Source organism: Pholcus phalangioides, unplaced genomic scaffold (assembly GCF_987345545.1).
Source record: "Pholcus phalangioides strain wild (caught in Gottingen) unplaced genomic scaffold, Ppha-v1.0 ptg000007l_1, whole genome shotgun sequence".
NCBI lineage: Eukaryota > Metazoa > Arthropoda > Arachnida > Araneae > Pholcidae > Pholcus > Pholcus phalangioides.
Genome location: NW_028301600.1, coordinates 26,871,457 through 26,888,991, shown reverse-complemented (window position 1 = coordinate 26,888,991; position 17,535 = coordinate 26,871,457). Strand labels below are relative to the sequence as shown.

The window sequence follows — 17,535 nt, the reverse complement described above, 5'->3', positions numbered from 1 at the left end:
TGAGGTGGATGCGATCGAACACGTCGGTCCGTCGTACCCTCCTGCATCCAACGATCACATATCCGCATTACAGTTGTTTGGTTTCGTCCACCACGACTACCGATTTCCCTGAAAGATAATCCACAATCTCGGTAGGCCACTATCCTTCCTCTGTCGAACTCGGATACTTGATCAAAAGATGATCGCTGTTTTCTACGAGGCATAATTGATAGTTTTTTTTGAAAAAACCACAAGAAAAACACAATTGCCGTACTTCAAATCGTTGAAATCTCCAAGCCTTAAATAGCGCTTTGAAGTGGCGCCACAGGCGCGCGTGATGTGCGTCTGCGCTGAAATTCTAATCATTTGCATATCTCACCTCCGCTAATGCATGTTGTAAATTTCATATTATTTGCATGCTTCCTTCAGGGTGTTGCATTTACGGTGGCCAGCAGTGTATATAGAAATAATTCATAAATATCACCACAAAAAGGATTTAAATTATGAACTGAAAATTCCTTGGACAGATCATGCAAATCTCTTGGGCAAATGTGAAGATCACATTATTAAAAAAAAGTTTTAATATCACATTTCTGATCCATACAACACATTATGCTGTAAGATCTTGTATGCCCAGGGGAAGACGTTTACATGGCTTTAGCAATTGTATTCATCATCTATCAGTTGAAAATACCTTAAAGAAGTATTGATGAACCAATGTCATCTTTACTTTGTATAATTAGTGGAGAGGTTCATCATTTTGTTCTACATTGCCATTTGGAGGCTAATTTCATTATGAGCTGTTGCTGAGTTAGGAGGCTGTTTATTGTACAGTCCTGTTCAGCCAAAAGGAACAGTGTTCTCAGGAAAGAAAATGTCTGTCCTCTGTAGCTTGATGATGGAGCACACGATAAGAAAGTGCAAGGTTGGTGGTTGGACCGCCCCCCCACAGAGGAATGTGACTTTTCTTTCCAATTATCTTTGCTTGGTATCCAGTCATCTGTACTTTGTATAATTAGTGGAAAGGTTCATCATTTTGTTCTAAATTCTGGTAGCTTCTTGGCTTTTTTGGACAGTGAATAGCTAAATTATAGAGCACCGGTTGCCCTCATGCACATTCATTTTGAACATAAGTAGCATTTGGTGCTCTACTATTTCCACTTTGATTATTTGTAGTGGTGCCATTCAGGTTGATGTTGTACACTTCGACTGCAGCAGTACACAAAAATTTTACAAACTGCTCACAGTTGTTAGCCAGTGAAGCACTGATACATTCATCATGCATGCATCTCTGATATTCTCACTTTATATTTGCTACATGCTGTTGATGCCAAAAATGAGTGGTGGTTACCTGACCCAGTATAAATAAAATTTAGTAAACTTTTGAAGAGTTTGACATGTTTGTAGAGTTTTTCATTTAAGTCATAGCACATTGCCACCATGCAGCAAAAGTTTTCTGTAGCTTTCCAACTTGGAGGGGCAAATGTGAGCCAGTCATCATTTCAAATAAGTCTCTTTACAACGCATAATGAAACCTACAACATTCCACCATAAAACTATTCATTCCACCATAAAACTATTCATTCACCAGTTTCTGATTTGGAAGATGAATGGAAGTACCTGAACACATGGAATGAAAGCTTTCATAATAGATGTCATGATGAGAAGTTAGTTAGATATACATGATAGAGTTCTGGGGTAAATGTGGTAAGTCAAATTCCAATGAGCCATTGGTCATTGAATCTTAGCCCAGAACTATTTTCTCAACACAATGCTAAACCCAGATGCATGAAATGATTAGATTTCACTAAACAGTTTTCTCTTTGGAGGTTAAAAAGTTGCCTAATGGTGATATACCACATTTGTGAATAAGTAAGGTCATGGCACACTGATAAAATTATTTTTAAAAATTGATTAAAACTCTAATTTTTTTCATTTATTTTATATTTTCATTTAAGTTTTCTTTCAATTTCTATATATTATAGTAATGGAAAATTGGATCCCTGGTCTGCTGGAGGTATTTTGAAATCTATGTCACACAACATTATTGCATATGTGATGGATGGTGCTGCGCATCACTTAGATTTGCGTTCCTCAAACTCTGCTGATCCAGAATCAGTTGTGAAAGTACGTCAAATGGAGCAAAATTGGATAATGAAATGGCTGCATACATAAACGTGGAGCAATAAATATCTGAACATTAAATACATACAAATATTTGAAAAATAATGTGATGTCGAACATGGATCCAACAATCTCTCAATTTAATGATTTCCTCAATTGTAGCCATAAAATTAAATGATCTAGACAGAACTTATTGAAATCTACCTTTTTTTTTTTGATAAATAGATTTCCTTGATTCAACAACTACAAGTTTCACTTCTAAAACAAAATTATAGGGGACAAAGTTTTTCACTATTCAGGAAAAAAAGTAAGTTTGAAGGTAACAGGTGAAGTATGGGCACGAGTGGTTCAGTGGTGACATACTCAACTACCACCATGAAAGCAAGCACTAGATCAGCAATTTCTATCTCAGAGCTAGGCAAAGAAAAAATGTCCTCCAAAACCTGAGAGATGACCTCCTGAATACTCTACCCACCCCCAGGCAAGTTCTCTCCATCCACCAAAAAACAATGTTGAAGTACAGTGGAACCTCTCAACAATGGACACCATGGGGCTGAAAATTTTTTCCACTAATGGGAGTGTCTGTTAATACACAGGGTGTCCCATAAGTCCTAATTCAGCCTTTATCTCATCAACCATTCATTATAGAGTACGTGATTCCAATTTAAAAAGTCTTCAATGTGTTCAGAAATCACCATATACCAACCAGTATTGACAGTGAAAATATGGTGTGTGTCACTAAATAAAAAAATCTAAATTTTTATATATGACACGTCCTCTAACTTCCAATTAAATTGTGGTCGTCTCTTCCTAGTCCAACAAAAATTCCACATTTCTAAGTGCAATATTTGCAGAGATATTTTTGAATTCAAAAAATTAGAGAAAAGGTGGGAAAGAACAGCATGAGCTTGTCTATTAGTTTAACCAATTAATGACGACTTTGATTTTTTTAAACAAAAAATGAGTGGAATCACTTCCGTTTATTGGCAAAGAAAAAACTTAAAATTTAGAATGGCAAATTTTCTTACCAACGGCGTTAATGGGTTAAGCTGATTTTTCCCCTCCACCCTTTCTCTGATTTTTGAATTCAAATATCTCAGGTAATATTGCAGTTAAAGACATTGAATTTTTTTTGTTGAGCCCACACACACACAGAGAGAGAGAAGAGACAGGGCAACAACTTTTTAATTATAAATTGGAGACCATATAACAATTTAGATTTATTTCATGACACTGTATTTTCACTCTCAAAACTGATACAGGGTTATTTTTGAACACATTTTGAGCATTTTTTTATATTGAAACCATACCTTTATGACAAACAGTTAATTAGAATTTAGAGGGCATCCTGTACATAGCAAATACATTGAAAAAACCGTTTCACATTCTTTAAAAGTGCCAGCTAAGCGGGAGCCTCCTCTAAAGGTGCCACTGTGAACATGTCACCCTACCTAATATTAAAAGGAATAAAACCATTCTAGTGCTAGATTTCTGTACTCTAGAAGTACTTTTGATTGACAGAAAAAAAAATCAGCTCTAAATTGCCCTATGATGGTATGGCCGGAATCGGTGAAGAACCGGAGCAGTAAAGGAAGAACAAAAACAGGTGAAGTGAATTGAGTACAACAAAGTATTGTTGGAAAACCAACATGGGTTTAGGATAGAAAAATGTGATCAGCCTCCTTTTCTTTTACAATCATGTGACTAAGGCTTTAAGCAAAGGCCAAAATGTGGGCATTTTATACCTGGATTTTCCAAAGGCATTCAGTCAAAGTCAAGTCCAACATAGTAAACTTTTGAAGCATTTATACATGAGTGGAGGCAGCTGGATTAATTGGATAGATTTGTGGTTGCAGGATAGGCCACAGCAGGTCAGTGAATTTTCTGATTCCACATGTGTCAGAAATCTCTCAAAGTGGTGTCCCAAATTTTGCTTTTCATGAATGAACTTGATCATGGTATCAATAGAATTCTTATAGAAATTAACAGATGACATGAAACTGATGGGTGTAGTCAGAATGGAGCATGACTTTCAGTGTTGACAAGTGCATACTTACTCAGTTTAGTTCAAATAGTCCATGTTTCACTTATAAATAACAGGGGCCATCAACAGGAGTGAGACCCTTTCTACTTATTAAATGGATTTTCAAATAAGTTTACAGCATACAAAAATTTTATAAAGTGGATCTCCATATCCACCTCCCTCTTGGGTGTATGGACTTTTACTGCTATATTTCACTTAAATGTAATGTATTCAAGTCCTGTTAAAGTACATGTTTTTTTAACTAATTTCTGTGGTCCTTTATAATATCCCAGGACCTGTTGAGAACCACTACTCTAAGTTTTACAAGCCTGTGTCTCATTACCCCCCTTCTTAAAAAAATGTTCTCGTAGCTACCTGTATGATCCCATATTGAATTTGTAGCTTTCTAGCCGCAAAAAGGGACAATATCATCCACTTTGAGAAACACTGTTTTAAATAATACATAGCAGGTTTCATTGTATTTGTATATGGTAGAATGAAGTAGACTAAGGCCACAACAGGAAGGATGCTGAAAAGAGATGCCTATAAAAAACATGAATGTCAAATAGTTCAATACTACTAAAATACAGCAACCCAAAATAAGAGCAATTATCATGAGAAAACAAATAAACACTAAAATAAAACTAATACAAATGATTATGATAAAATAAAATACACTACTCATAAAAATGTAACATATGTTACATTTCTCTATTATGTCTGTATATGTAGAATGCAAAGCAGTAAATGTATAATTGCCTTAAATTTAAAGCTGGATTATCATTTCCCATTACATAGTAAGAGGGAACTTCTCTCTTTGAAACCAAATATCGTGTAGTTATAATAAAAAAATAAGTTTCAAAACCATAAGAAAACTTTATAACTTTATTTACAAGGACACTTTTTCAACAATATGGGCTGACAATTTTCAGATAACAGCATCACTGTAAATAATGAAGAAATACTTTTTAGAACAAAACTCTGAATGATGCAACTGATCATGAGAATACACAGTTGGAATAAGCATAAGAAAAACAAAAATATAAATAATAAGTTCAATACTAGGCACTCTCTCAAATATAATGTGTGTTCAATATACATGCTAAGATGTTTACACATGATGTTAGAAGACAATTCATTCCATCATCTCACAGTAAAAATAAGAAATGTAATTTCTCATTTTCTGCACCACATTTAGTTAGGCGCTTCTCGATCTGAAAAGAAATGACCTATATTACAGTAATTAAATGAGATACTTGAAAAAGAAATGCAATATAACAATGAATTTTGTTAAGTGCATAAAACTGCAGTTTGTGACATTCTTATTAAAATGTCTACTGAGAATCTATCAAATTTAATAACAAAAATAGCTTTTGGAGGCCATAATTCAACTCATATATATATATATATATATATATATATATATATATATATATATATAGATACATTTGTATTTTTTCTTTCTCTCTCTATTTTATCTCTAAATTGTTCTTCAAACCAAGGATCTGTATGAGTAATTTTTTGAATTTGAATAAAATTTAAATTAAAAAAAAAATTATTAGGAAAAACTGCCATATATACCCAAATCGTATTTTATCAAATAAGTGAGGATATTATTTTCTCAATGCTTTTCACCAAGCCGTGACACAATTAACCCACTTTTGACTGCTGTTCCAATTTATGACCAAATTGCCAACTTTTTTATATGATAACTGGGTAACTTAACATATTTTGACAAGGTTCATATGAGTCACGGAAAACCAGGAACTATTGTGTAGGAAAAGTTTTTCCTAAAAAGTCAAGAAAAATTACAAATTTTCTTTGACTCCAGGTAAAACTTGGAAATTTCTGACAATGGGACCTGGAAAATCATCATGATTGTCGTCTGATTGAAAGAAAAATAATAGAGGAAAAAAATTTTCCCCTGAAAAAGGGAAATTCGAAAATGTAAATTGTGATTTGATAACACTTTAAGCATTATAATCTATAAATCTTGCAACAGAATGTGTAAAAACTGTGTGGAAGAGCATATTGCTGTGACCTTATCGTGATTGCAAACAAAGTGTTTCTGAAAAATTATAACCATCATAGAAAGCCATGCGTAAAAAAGTATCAGGAAAGCTCAGTTGTGCAATAATTTCATAAATTGACTTCAGTGAGAGATGAAGCATGTGTATCTATATTGGGATTTCCATGTGGGGTATTTTTTATTTGAAGATGGTGAGTGCAGACCTGCCAACTCTCCAGATTTATGCGGGAGACTCTGGATTTTTTCATCCTTTCTCCGGATTTTGGCAGAAAACTAGATTTTACGCGAGCTTTCACGTTGTCGTGATGTCAATGACTGCCATCGTCGTTAGGGAAAACACCCATAGAGGACAGCCATGGTCATTTCCATCGAGCAGCCGTATAAAAAGTCTCAGTGACCGCATTTAAGTAACTGCCAAAGACGTGACTTTGTTTACGTAGCGTTTATCAGCAATCATTTATCAGGGGCATGACCTTGGTTGCCGAAATTCCTGTATAATCATTATTGTATTCCATTACCAGCTGTGCGGTAAACACAAGTTTTTTCGTCAGCAGCTTTGTATTTTGAAGTTTTTCAAATTGTTTCCTCCGATTAAATATGTTTTCAGAAAGAAAATATAAAACTAAGTTATATAAAGCTTTTAAGAGTCCATATACCCAAGATTATCAATCACTGATACCATCCACGAAAGGAAACTTATGTTTTATGAACAGTATGTAGATGTGATTTCTCTATTCTGCATGGAAAGACTGACATGGAATTATATTATGCTCGGAGAATTCAGAACCTGCCTGGGGCGGGGGGGGGGGGGAAATAGAACTTTTTCTTAATTGATTAAAAAAAAGATTTCGGAAAAAATTTTTGTGATCGAGTTTTTGAGTGCCCCCCGGGCACTCAGGCTACTAAACGTTTTGGTTCTAGCGAATGCAGAGTGCAAGCCAACTGCAAAGAATTATGATGTAGCAAAACCACACACACAACTACATCTTTGACTAATTATGTCACAAAGACAACAAATATTCAAGGATTAAAAATCTTGTGGGCATTGCAATTAGTGATGTTCCACTTATTCTATAATGATTCAAAGATGATAAAAAATTTTTTAAGGTAATGTTTTCAGATAGTGACATTGCAGAAAAGGGAAATCTTGCATTCCTTGATTGTGTTTCATTTTTCCTTCAACTTTATTTGAAAAGCATGAACATTTGAAAACAAAAAAATTTATAATTAAATACCTACAATTATGATATTATGATAATAATTATAATTATTTTTTCGTGAATTATAATTTATATCAAATTTTCAATTAAAAAAATTACCTTGAATTTTTTAAAAATTTGACTGGAAATTTTTTTTTACGAAAATGAGTATTAACTCTGTTTGGAAAGTTTTGCATGTTTTTCTTTGTAATTAATCTAAATTTCTAATTAATTAAATTTTTAATTAACATAATTAATAATTATGGTTATGCCCATATGAACTTCCAATTTTATTTGCTATTATATTTTAGAAATGCTAGTGCCATGAAATAGCCAAATTTCACAAATTTCTCTTTCTTGGAGCTCTGTACCCAGTGGCATTTTTTCTACTAATGAGGTAGTTGTAAAGAGGGTATATTTTTATTGGTTTGCTACCTAGCGATGTAAAAAAAATGATTTCCATAAAGTAGCACTGCTACGCTACTGTAAAAATAGTGGAGATGAAAATGTCCTATATTTGTGTCCTAATTCCAGAAAAATATTAATGTATCAAAAACTGTTTCTTTTTTGGATGTCCTTGCAATTTCACTCATAATTGTGTACATGACTGATAAATGTACTTAAATTTCATTATTGTGGAAATACTCTTTTTTTTCATGAATGCAGCGTCTAATAATTATGTTTTATGTCATTCAATAACTTTAAATTAAACTAATGCTTTATTACTTTGTGTATTCTTTATTATTATCATTATAATTTGTGATTAACGCTTCAAGACATATTACATTTTTTTAAATTCAGTTTAAACTTTATTTTAAATCAGTTTTTTTTGCAGGCTCATTTGTGGGCGATTTAATTTGAAAAATGATACTATCATTATACAATGATTAATACTACCATATTCTGTGCAACATATACAGGGTGGTAACTATTGACCACCCAATATGTGGGTGATTCATGCGCGATTTCTACAACATACATGATTTTTTTTGAAAAACTAATACAGAAAAGTGTTTTCCATTTTTGGATCGGACAAATACTAAGTGAGTTATAAAGGTTTTGAAATTTTTTGACGTGTCATTTTTCTAACGGTCAGTTATGTGCTACACTCTGAACGAAAGTATACTTCTCCGCCAGCAGCAGGTTGTGACGTCTTGAAAATTTACTGAAATATTCAATCCCATTAGAAGCCAAGTTCGGCCTTCTTCTTTCCAGATTGGAATTTTTCTCTCCATGTAGTGTGATATTATAACCTTGTTATTACGTATATAGCTTGCGTGTAATTACGTGTTAGCTTCGTCCACTATGTTGGCAGATTTATCACCAGATTTCTAAATTGCTAGCCAAATGAGATCTACAGTAGCCGCCGCTTATAAGAATCATGTTTTTTTCAGCCATTTTGATTCTTATAGGTGGTTGATTCTTATATCCGGAAATTTTCTTGCTGCTACTCTTCTTGTTACCACCGGAGTACGCAAGGGGTGGAGGGGGCCTTCAGGCAAGATTATGATGCTTATATAGTAAAAACCGAAAAAATCCTTAATTTATTATTGAATATTTTTTTTATTTTATTTTAAATTGGTTTAAACATGTATAGTTGTCCTTAGACATCGTTCATTGTTGAAGCACAGCACATTATGAAGACATGCAAATTTTTTTACAAATGATGTTCCTTCGCGAACACTTCCAAAATCAGAGCAAAATCTGTAAGTTACAGGGTCTAATGTAAATAAGTCCAGGTGAACTGGATGATTTTACTGCACCGTCCATCTTTTTTAAAGGGTTTTGTTTACATTTTACTGTTCAATGCCAGTGTCATAATTTTCGATAAATGAAACACTTTTATTTCTACCTCTTTACAGCTTTGTAAACACTGTTTATGCCTCTACATGTCCTAAAGATACAGAAGACACAATTTAATGCTATTGGGTAACATCAGAGTCACAAAACTTAAAATACGTGGTTCTTAACCAGGGGTGCGAAAGAGCATTTTAAGGGTGTGAGATAAAAAAAAGCCATGTTGACTGATTATTCAGGAAAATTAAAATCAGGGGCGGCTTCCCAATCCAGATCAATTTCAAGAAGTTTTTTTGCGGAAGCTGCAGCCTCTAATTTATGATTCCAATCTTGCAATAAGTTTTCACATGAGATCTTGAAAAGAGCTTCAAACAAAAAAAAGAGCAAAATGTTTGAAGCTTTGAAATCTTTTTAGAAATAACTTGTACACTGGAGGGACAGTCTTAAAAAAACTCATCTCACACTTAATGGAGTATTTTTTACTGCCAGGCCAACAGAGGTAACAGGCTTATCTCAAAGAGACTTGTTCTTCTATATAAATTTCACATTGTCAAAAATGTCTATAGCTTTTCCCAAAAACATAATTTTCAACCCATCTCTTACTAAAAAAATTCAGAGAAAACAATTCTCTTTCAATTTTACCCATTTGTGGTATCTTGTAATGTCTGTGTGTAGCAAGGAGAAGAATTCTATAAGCAAAAAATATATACCACTGAGGAGTTGTTTCATCCCATCCAACAGCCTTCCATACATCCCACAGGTATAACACCCCCCCCCCCCATCTTGATATATTTGAATTGCCCACTATACAGAGGCAGCAAAAAAAAGAGGATAAACCATTTTCTCAGAAGAGATAAAAAAGAAATTAGAGCTGGTATTGGCTTTGTTTTCAACAATGGACAATGAAAAAGAGGGTCTTCTCCTTAGACCTCCTTCATCCATTTACTGAAAAAGCAGGTTCAGTGACCTTGACTAGCATTGATTTCCCAGTATATATATACATATATATATGTAAAATCTCACCCTTCAACTGATAAGACATTTTGCTCAGGTACACCAACGTGTCTCAGTAGGGGATCCAGAGGAAAATGCAGATAAAGATTGTTGATAAGGCTTCCTTATTCTCTCCCAGAGGATCTGAAAGAGATAATCTTCTATGGGGGAAAAAGTGAAGACCAACCACTGGAATGGGAATTCATCCCCTTTTAATTTTTTCCCCTTCAGATTTTCCCTGAATTTTTCCAAATTTTAAGAATTTTCCCTGACTTTTGACAAATATTTAACATTTTACCTGACCATTTTCTGATTCACTGACTTTCCAGGTTGCTGGGAACCCTGCATCGACTGTAAAGCCTTGCTACTTGCAAGGCTGATCCCCAACACTCACCTAATATAAGGTGCATGTCACAATATGCTAAATGACATCAAATTAGAAATTATAACAAAAAAAATACAGTACTTTCTGGAGAATAAAACAAAATGACTAACACTTATCTATAAAGAGATGGTATTTTTCGGCCTGAAATATGCTGAGAAATTGAATTTTCTGGATGTTATGTCGAAACTGATATTTGGAAAGAAAAGTGATTTGTCTCCTCTGGGAATCAAACCTGGTTCCCTTTGCATACTGGGCAAGTGCGCTAACCAACACTATATCAGCTTCAGCATTTAACATCCAGAAAATTCAATTTTTCAACTTATCTATAACCTCCGTAAAGCTGGAATTGTGAGATGCAAAGAAAATATTCTGATTGACTTGTAAAAAAAGTTTCTCTCTCTTTCTTGAAAAGTTCGAGGGGGAAAAAAAAAAGAAGAGATTTTTATATCTTTCATTTTCTGGATTTCTGTGTAAGGGTTAATACATTTTTAGCATTTTCCAAAACACCAAATTATACGTTTGGTGAATTTGGCAGGAATTCGAAATGTCATCAATTTTTAAAGGGCTATAACTCATTAATTTATAGGTCAGATCAAAAAACTGAAAACACTTTTCCATATTAGTTTTTCACAAGCAATCATGTATGTAATTATTGGGCAGTTGATGGTTACCTCCCTGTATAATAATTCCATTTTTTACCAGCATTGTCATTCTGCAACTGCTGAATTCCTGATGATAATTGCTCTTGAAGCTGTTCAATGAGTTCAGGGTTTGATGTTTGTATCTGTTGGAACAACTGTAATCCTCTAACAAAAATCAGAATAATAAAATAAGAATGCTAATTAGCAATTCAAATACAGCAAGGCTGCAATTATCCAAGCTTCAATTAATAAAGTTTTGGGTTACCCAAGGTAGTATTCATCAATTTATTTTAAGTAAAAGTATGAGCACTTTTTGAGGTGCGTAATGCATACGGTGCAGCCCCAAAGAAGAATATGCTGAAATGTGCGACGTACGTTGCAGAACAATCTGGAAGAATTTTAAGGAAAGTGTAGAAAAATGCTATTATGTATATGTGAATTTTTACCGTAGAACATTTTCAGTCAGCTGAGGGCTCGTTGCAGAACATTGCAAAACATTCTGCTTTGGGGCAGTGCAGTACTTAACGTAACTTTATACACTGTATTTATTTGATCTTTTAATTGCATTAAACACTGACTTGAATTATTATAATTGTAATTTTTGTCATTTTTGAGTTTTAATCTCATTAAACATAAACATTCAAGATCTGTATTATCAAGAGTTTTCTGTTATTCGAGGTAGGTCTGGTTCAGGTTAGTTCAGATAATTGCAGTCCTATTGTATAATGAAATTTTGTTGTTTAAACACAAGTAAAACATTTTAGTCAAAGTGAGAAAAAATGTTATAATGTGCATAAAGCGGCAATCACACAACATAAAAACACAACTCTGTCAAAAGCTCATAATTATTTTTTTTAATTTCAAACAATCTAAAAAAAAAAACACTTCACCTATCTTGTTTCTATAACAATTTACCATGAAATTAATCAGAACTCAGCTTCTCTACTGATCCTTAAGAAAATAACTACCTCTTTGCTATCACTTACATAGAATATTCTTTTAGAATATTCACCTAAACACCCCTTACATTTAAACTGTTACTCTGCCAAAGTTTTACAGGTTACTTTTATTGAATTAATTCCAATCAACTTTATAACAATTTTTTTATTATTATTTATTTTATTCTTGCAAAAATTTCAAAAAAAAAAGTTGCCCACTGATATTGTTCCCATCACAACTGCCACAGTCAAATTTACATATAGTATTTTTCTGTTTTTCCCCTTTCATTTGCTACAATTATTACTATTTTCTATAACTGCTGCCAAGTATCATATTTTATAATTTTGTGATTGCCCGTAAGAGCCAAATCGGCTTCTTGGCAGGTTTTTTCTCCTTCCTCTCACTGTATAAATAATTGTTGATTGATTGATAATTCTAATATAACATATTAAAAAAAATAAAATACATTCATTCACTCAAATAAAATAAATGTATGAACAAAAGATAAATAATCATACTTACACATTGAACAAAGACTCTATGCCTCCTACATTTCCACTTTCATTGGCCGATGCAGACATCATGCTTGACATTCTAAATTGAAACAATAAAAGCTAAAACAGATAACACTGTAAAGCCTCAGTATAATGTCAATCGCTTTCAAGGTCACCACACATATAACACCAGTTTTTAAACGTTCATGCCAGCAAAATTAAGCTTACTCATTATTAATTTACCCCATTTATTAAGTCTTTTTTTTTTGGTCCGCAATGGGATGACACTTTAGGAAGGTCTGAACCTTGTAAAAAAAAAACAGTGAGAATCTCGCGCGATAGAAGTGAAACTTTTAGGTTGTTAAACCACATAACTAACTTCTAAAGTGTTTTGTTTGTGCCAGTTGAAATGAGATATAAAAACTCGATTTCTAATATCACATTATTACAGGTAAAACGGCCATTTGATGCTCTTGGAAATCTTATGAACTTTTGAAAAACTTGCGAAATGGTGCAAGTGAAGGCATGATTTTGACCTCACTGATCTAAGCCAAATAAATTGGGATCAAGAGGTGTCGAAGATGTAAATGCACTTGTGTGCGTGCGCGCTCAGTTCTAACTTTATATATGGTATTTTGAATTCTGGATGCAACTCGTTCATATTCCTCTGTGGAACTTCTTACAAATTGGTACATGTTGGAATGTGTGTGTCTGCATTGTGAATCTAACTTAAAGTTTGTTTCTGTGTAATGCTTGTTATGTGTAGATCTGCCATCAATTTTTCTAACTATGAGTGAAGTGCAATGATAGAGGATTTTGTCCTATTTTATTTATTTAAATACCACGCTACAGAAAACAATCCAATTACAGCAAGGTATGACATAAAAATGTAAATAAAATCAAACCAGACTTTTAGACCTGTTGCTCTCTGTGGCGAGACTGACCTTGAGTACCCACTGCAACTCCTGCTTTGACGCTACATTGGGATCTCAATAACAAAAAATTTGAATCTCATACGTTGGGATCTCTGTGTCTAGCCCAGGGCCCTGAATCAAACAGAGAGCTCAAAAGTTATGAGTTTTCAGTAATTCTGAAATTATGCCTTTCACAAATTCTAAGTTTTCATCAATTCTGGAACTATTTCTCTCATTAATGCTTTGTTTTTGTTAATTAGTTGTTTTATTTATGAATTTTCAATCATTTTAATCTCTAATTTTTATTATAATGTTTCATCAATTTTCAATTTATAATAAGTGCTGTATTATCCTTTTTAACAAGTCAAAATTATCAATAGCTCTGGAATAACTTCTAAAATTAAGCTCGGTTTTTCATTATTATTATTATTTTAGATATTTCTCACAATTCCCATAATTATGGAAACAGATACGCTACCTGTTGATGTCTAATTTCATTATATTGCCACTAGCTGTAATCCTCACTCGTACTTAATATAGAAAATGCTTCCGCACTTATGCAGGAAAAAAAATATTCACAAAAATACAAAGCACGATACCCTGAAGTTATGTAATAAGTGAAACCAACCTGGTGAATCATCATTGATGAGCATCACATAAACCAATTTGCTTTGAAGGCTGGTGGTGACGTTGGATTTAAAGTATGAGACAAATCCTGTGAGCAATATTAAAAAAAACAAAAAACGCTCGAGTGGCACAGTAGTAGGATGCTCGTCTTCTACTGTGAAGGTTACCATCAAGGTCCAAGGGTTTGAATCCGGCCACAGAACGTCAGAAGCAAGTTCTTTACCTACCAAGCCTGGGGCAACTGCCGATGGATGGAACCTTCATTTCCCCTCAACTCCACTGGTTGGAAATTGCTGTATGGCGATATATGACCAGAGTTGGTGTGCGATAAAGAAGTAGTAGTCTTAAAAATATGGTAGATGCCACAACAATACTGTTTTGTTCAACCAAACAATTATTGGTTATAACTTTAAAATAGCTATCAATTCAGCAATCAGCCAGTGATTATACTTGAATTTGAGGCATGTACACTTTTCACAAAATATCTCAACTCGGAGTACATGCTCATTTGATAATTTTTGTCGCACCACTGTCATTTTCTGCACATGAGGGCTAATCAGACCGGGACCTACAATTTATTGCCGATTCCGAACGGCAGGCTTGTTTTTTTTATACTCGTCGAGAGGTTGGTGCGCTAACCCCTCGATGGGGGACTCCCTGCGGTAGCAATTTTTGCTGCGGTCATGTCGCCATTTTTGTTGTACCCCTGTGTCAGGAAAGTTTTCTGACAAGGACGAACCGGGTATCGAACTCGCGATACCTCTAAACATCCTTTGGTACTTTAGGCGAGTATCTTACTGACCTGGGCTACCGCGCCCTCGGAGTACATGCAACTCTGGGTTAGCATAAGTAAGGCTTTATTACTGAATACACTTCCCCTCCACTGAACTAATTTTATTTTCTTTACCTTACATGGCCAAGTCTCTCTTAACATATCCACCCGCTTCTCTAAACTTAATCACACACCAATTATTACAGGGAACCAGTTTTGAAGAAAGTTTTTCTTTTTTTGATGTTTCTTTTTTCACAGAATTTCACAGCTATGTCTCTCTTCCCAAAGCAGAATATGCCAAAATCTGTGACGTACATCAAACAATCAGTGCTATTGCAGAACAATCTGGAAGAATTTTATGAAAAAGTGCAATCTTTACCACAGAACATTTCCAGTCAGCCGAGGGCTTGTTGCAGAACAATGTAAAGTATTCTGCTTTAGGGGTCTCGCTAAAGAAGTTTCACTTCAACGTACTCCCTTGAATATAGTCATCCATTACTAAATTTTAATATTATGGCAAAAGGAAGGTCTTTTATCCTTTCAAGTTGCAAGCACTATTTGTGCCCATCATCAGAATAAAAGCACCCCTGCTGTAACTTTGACACATGCTAAAACTCAAACCAACATATATACAGGGTGTAAAGCCAAGTCTTTATACACCCTTTATTCCTTGAACCATTGGTTATAGAAACCACACTTTCTGCTAGAAAAAGTATTAAATAACATCCCCATTTAAGATAAGTAATTTATTTTACTAAAGGCTGTGCACAAGGTGCATAGGAAAGTGCTTTTATCTTGGAATAACTTGCAAACTGTTGATCCTAGAAGAATACGTCCAATCAGAAAAAGTATTCAAATAACATGTAGACCTCAGATATGTCATTCATATTGTAAGGGGTTTATAGTTATTAAAATTAAAAAATTAACTTTTCATTCTGTCACCCTGTTATAAAAAAACAAATTAGAAAGTTATTGTCCAGTCTTTCAAAAGCCCAACAAAAAAAGTTCCACGTTTTTAAGTGTAATGTGTACTGAGATATTCAAATTTGAAAATCACTTAAAATAAAGGAAAGAACAGCATATGAAGAGTAGAATGAATTTACAAAAGTTTCAACAGCTGGCTAATGCAAAGATGAATTCAGGAAATAAAATTCAACTGCCTCTGTGGGAAATCGAACCCATGTCCTCTCACTTGCTGGATAAGCGATGCTACAAAGGGAACAAACCTTTTTCCTTACAACTCGTGTGCATTGAATGAAACCATACATGCCACAATCAGAACTAACTCAGGTAAAAGCTCACATTTGCTCACACTGCCACCAAATGGCAGAAGTCGCCAAGTTGAAAAGTTTTATGAATAGCAGAGTGGCATCTCTCTTCGGGTAGAATGAGCTTGGCCATTAGTTTATGCAGTTCTTTCCCTCATTCTCAGTGATTTTCAAATTCAAATATCTAAGCCAGAATTTCTCAACCTGTGGTTCATGTTGATGGCACAGGTGGTCCACAAATAGATTTGGTAATTAACCCCCTTGCTTACAAGCAGGGTTGTAGTGATTTAAATCAAATTTTTTTTATATGAAAAGTTATCTGTTGTAATTGAATAAAATTATTTATGCAGCTCGCACATGTAATAAATCTAAAACAAATATACAGTTGATCCTGCTTATAACGTTTCTCCCATTTAGAATGTTTCTCCACTTGATACAACTTATTTTCATGGTGCTAACAACAAGTAATACTCATAGCGATTTCCTGTTTAAACTGTTTTCCTATTTATTACGTTTTTTATGACGGTTTTTGAAAAACGTTATAAGCAGGATCCACTTTAATTAACAGTTGAAGGCAGACATTTATATATTTACTAATAATCAATGTATAAATGAATATAGTCATCCATTACTAAATTTTAATATTATGGCAAAAGGAAGGTCTTTTATCCTTTCAAGTTGCAAGCACTATTTGTGCCCATCATCAGAATAAAAGCACCCCTGCTGTAACTTTGACACATGCTAAAACTCAAACCAACATATATACAGGGTGTAAAGCCAAGTCTTTATACACCCTTTATTCCTTGAACCATTGGTTATAGAAACCACACTTTCTGCTAGAAAAAGTATTAAATAACATCCCCATTTAAGATAAGTAATTTATTTTACTAAAGGCTGTGCACAAGGTGCATAGGAAAGTGCTTTTATCTTGGAATAACTTGCAAACTGTTGATCCTAGAAGAATACGTCCAATCAGAAAAAGTATTCAAATAACATGTAGACCTCAGATATGTCATTCATATTGTAAGGGGTTTATAGTTATTAAAATTAAAAAATTAACTTTTCATTCTGTCACCCTGTTATAAAAAAACAAATTAGAAAGTTATTGTCCAGTCTTTCAAAAGCCCAACAAAAAAAGTTCCACGTTTTTAAGTGTAATGTGTACTGAGATATTCAAATTTGAAAATCACTTAAAATAAAGGAAAGAACAGCATATGAAGAGTAGAATGAATTTACAAAAGTTTCAACAGCTGGCTAATGCAAAGATGAATTCAGGAAATAAAATTCAACTGCCTCTGTGGGAAATCGAACCCATGTCCTCTCACTTGCTGGATAAGCGATGCTACAAAGG

At 33.9% G+C, this 17,535-nt stretch overlaps 2 protein-coding genes across 4 annotated transcripts in view; one reads left to right on the top strand and one right to left on the bottom strand.

The window, feature by feature from the left end:
• Positions 1–5,003, top strand: part of LOC149085122 (lysosomal Pro-X carboxypeptidase) — a 55,276-nt gene extending 50,273 nt beyond the window's left edge. For both annotated transcript variants that reach the window (XM_089232934.1, XM_089232935.1), the window contains exon 9: positions 1,965–5,003. In XM_089232934.1, coding sequence (XP_089089060.1) covers positions 1,965–2,154 — 190 coding nt within the window. In that variant the 3' untranslated portion in view covers positions 2,155–5,003. The remainder of the gene's footprint in view (positions 1–1,964) is intronic.
• LOC149085121 (small glutamine-rich tetratricopeptide repeat-containing protein beta-like) overlaps positions 4,995–17,535 on the bottom strand; it is a 91,737-nt gene continuing 79,196 nt past the window's right edge. The window contains exons 9-11 of one of the 2 annotated variants that reach the window (XM_089232938.1): positions 12,632–12,703; positions 11,229–11,335; positions 4,996–5,340 (exon numbers count right to left, since the gene is read on the bottom strand). In XM_089232938.1, the coding sequence (XP_089089064.1) occupies positions 5,321–5,340; positions 11,229–11,335; positions 12,632–12,703 (199 nt within the window). In that variant the 3' untranslated portion in view covers positions 4,996–5,320. Of the gene's footprint in view, positions 5,341–11,228; positions 11,336–12,631; positions 12,704–17,535 lie in introns of both variants that reach the window. The other variant, XM_089232939.1, reaches the window with a different exon arrangement.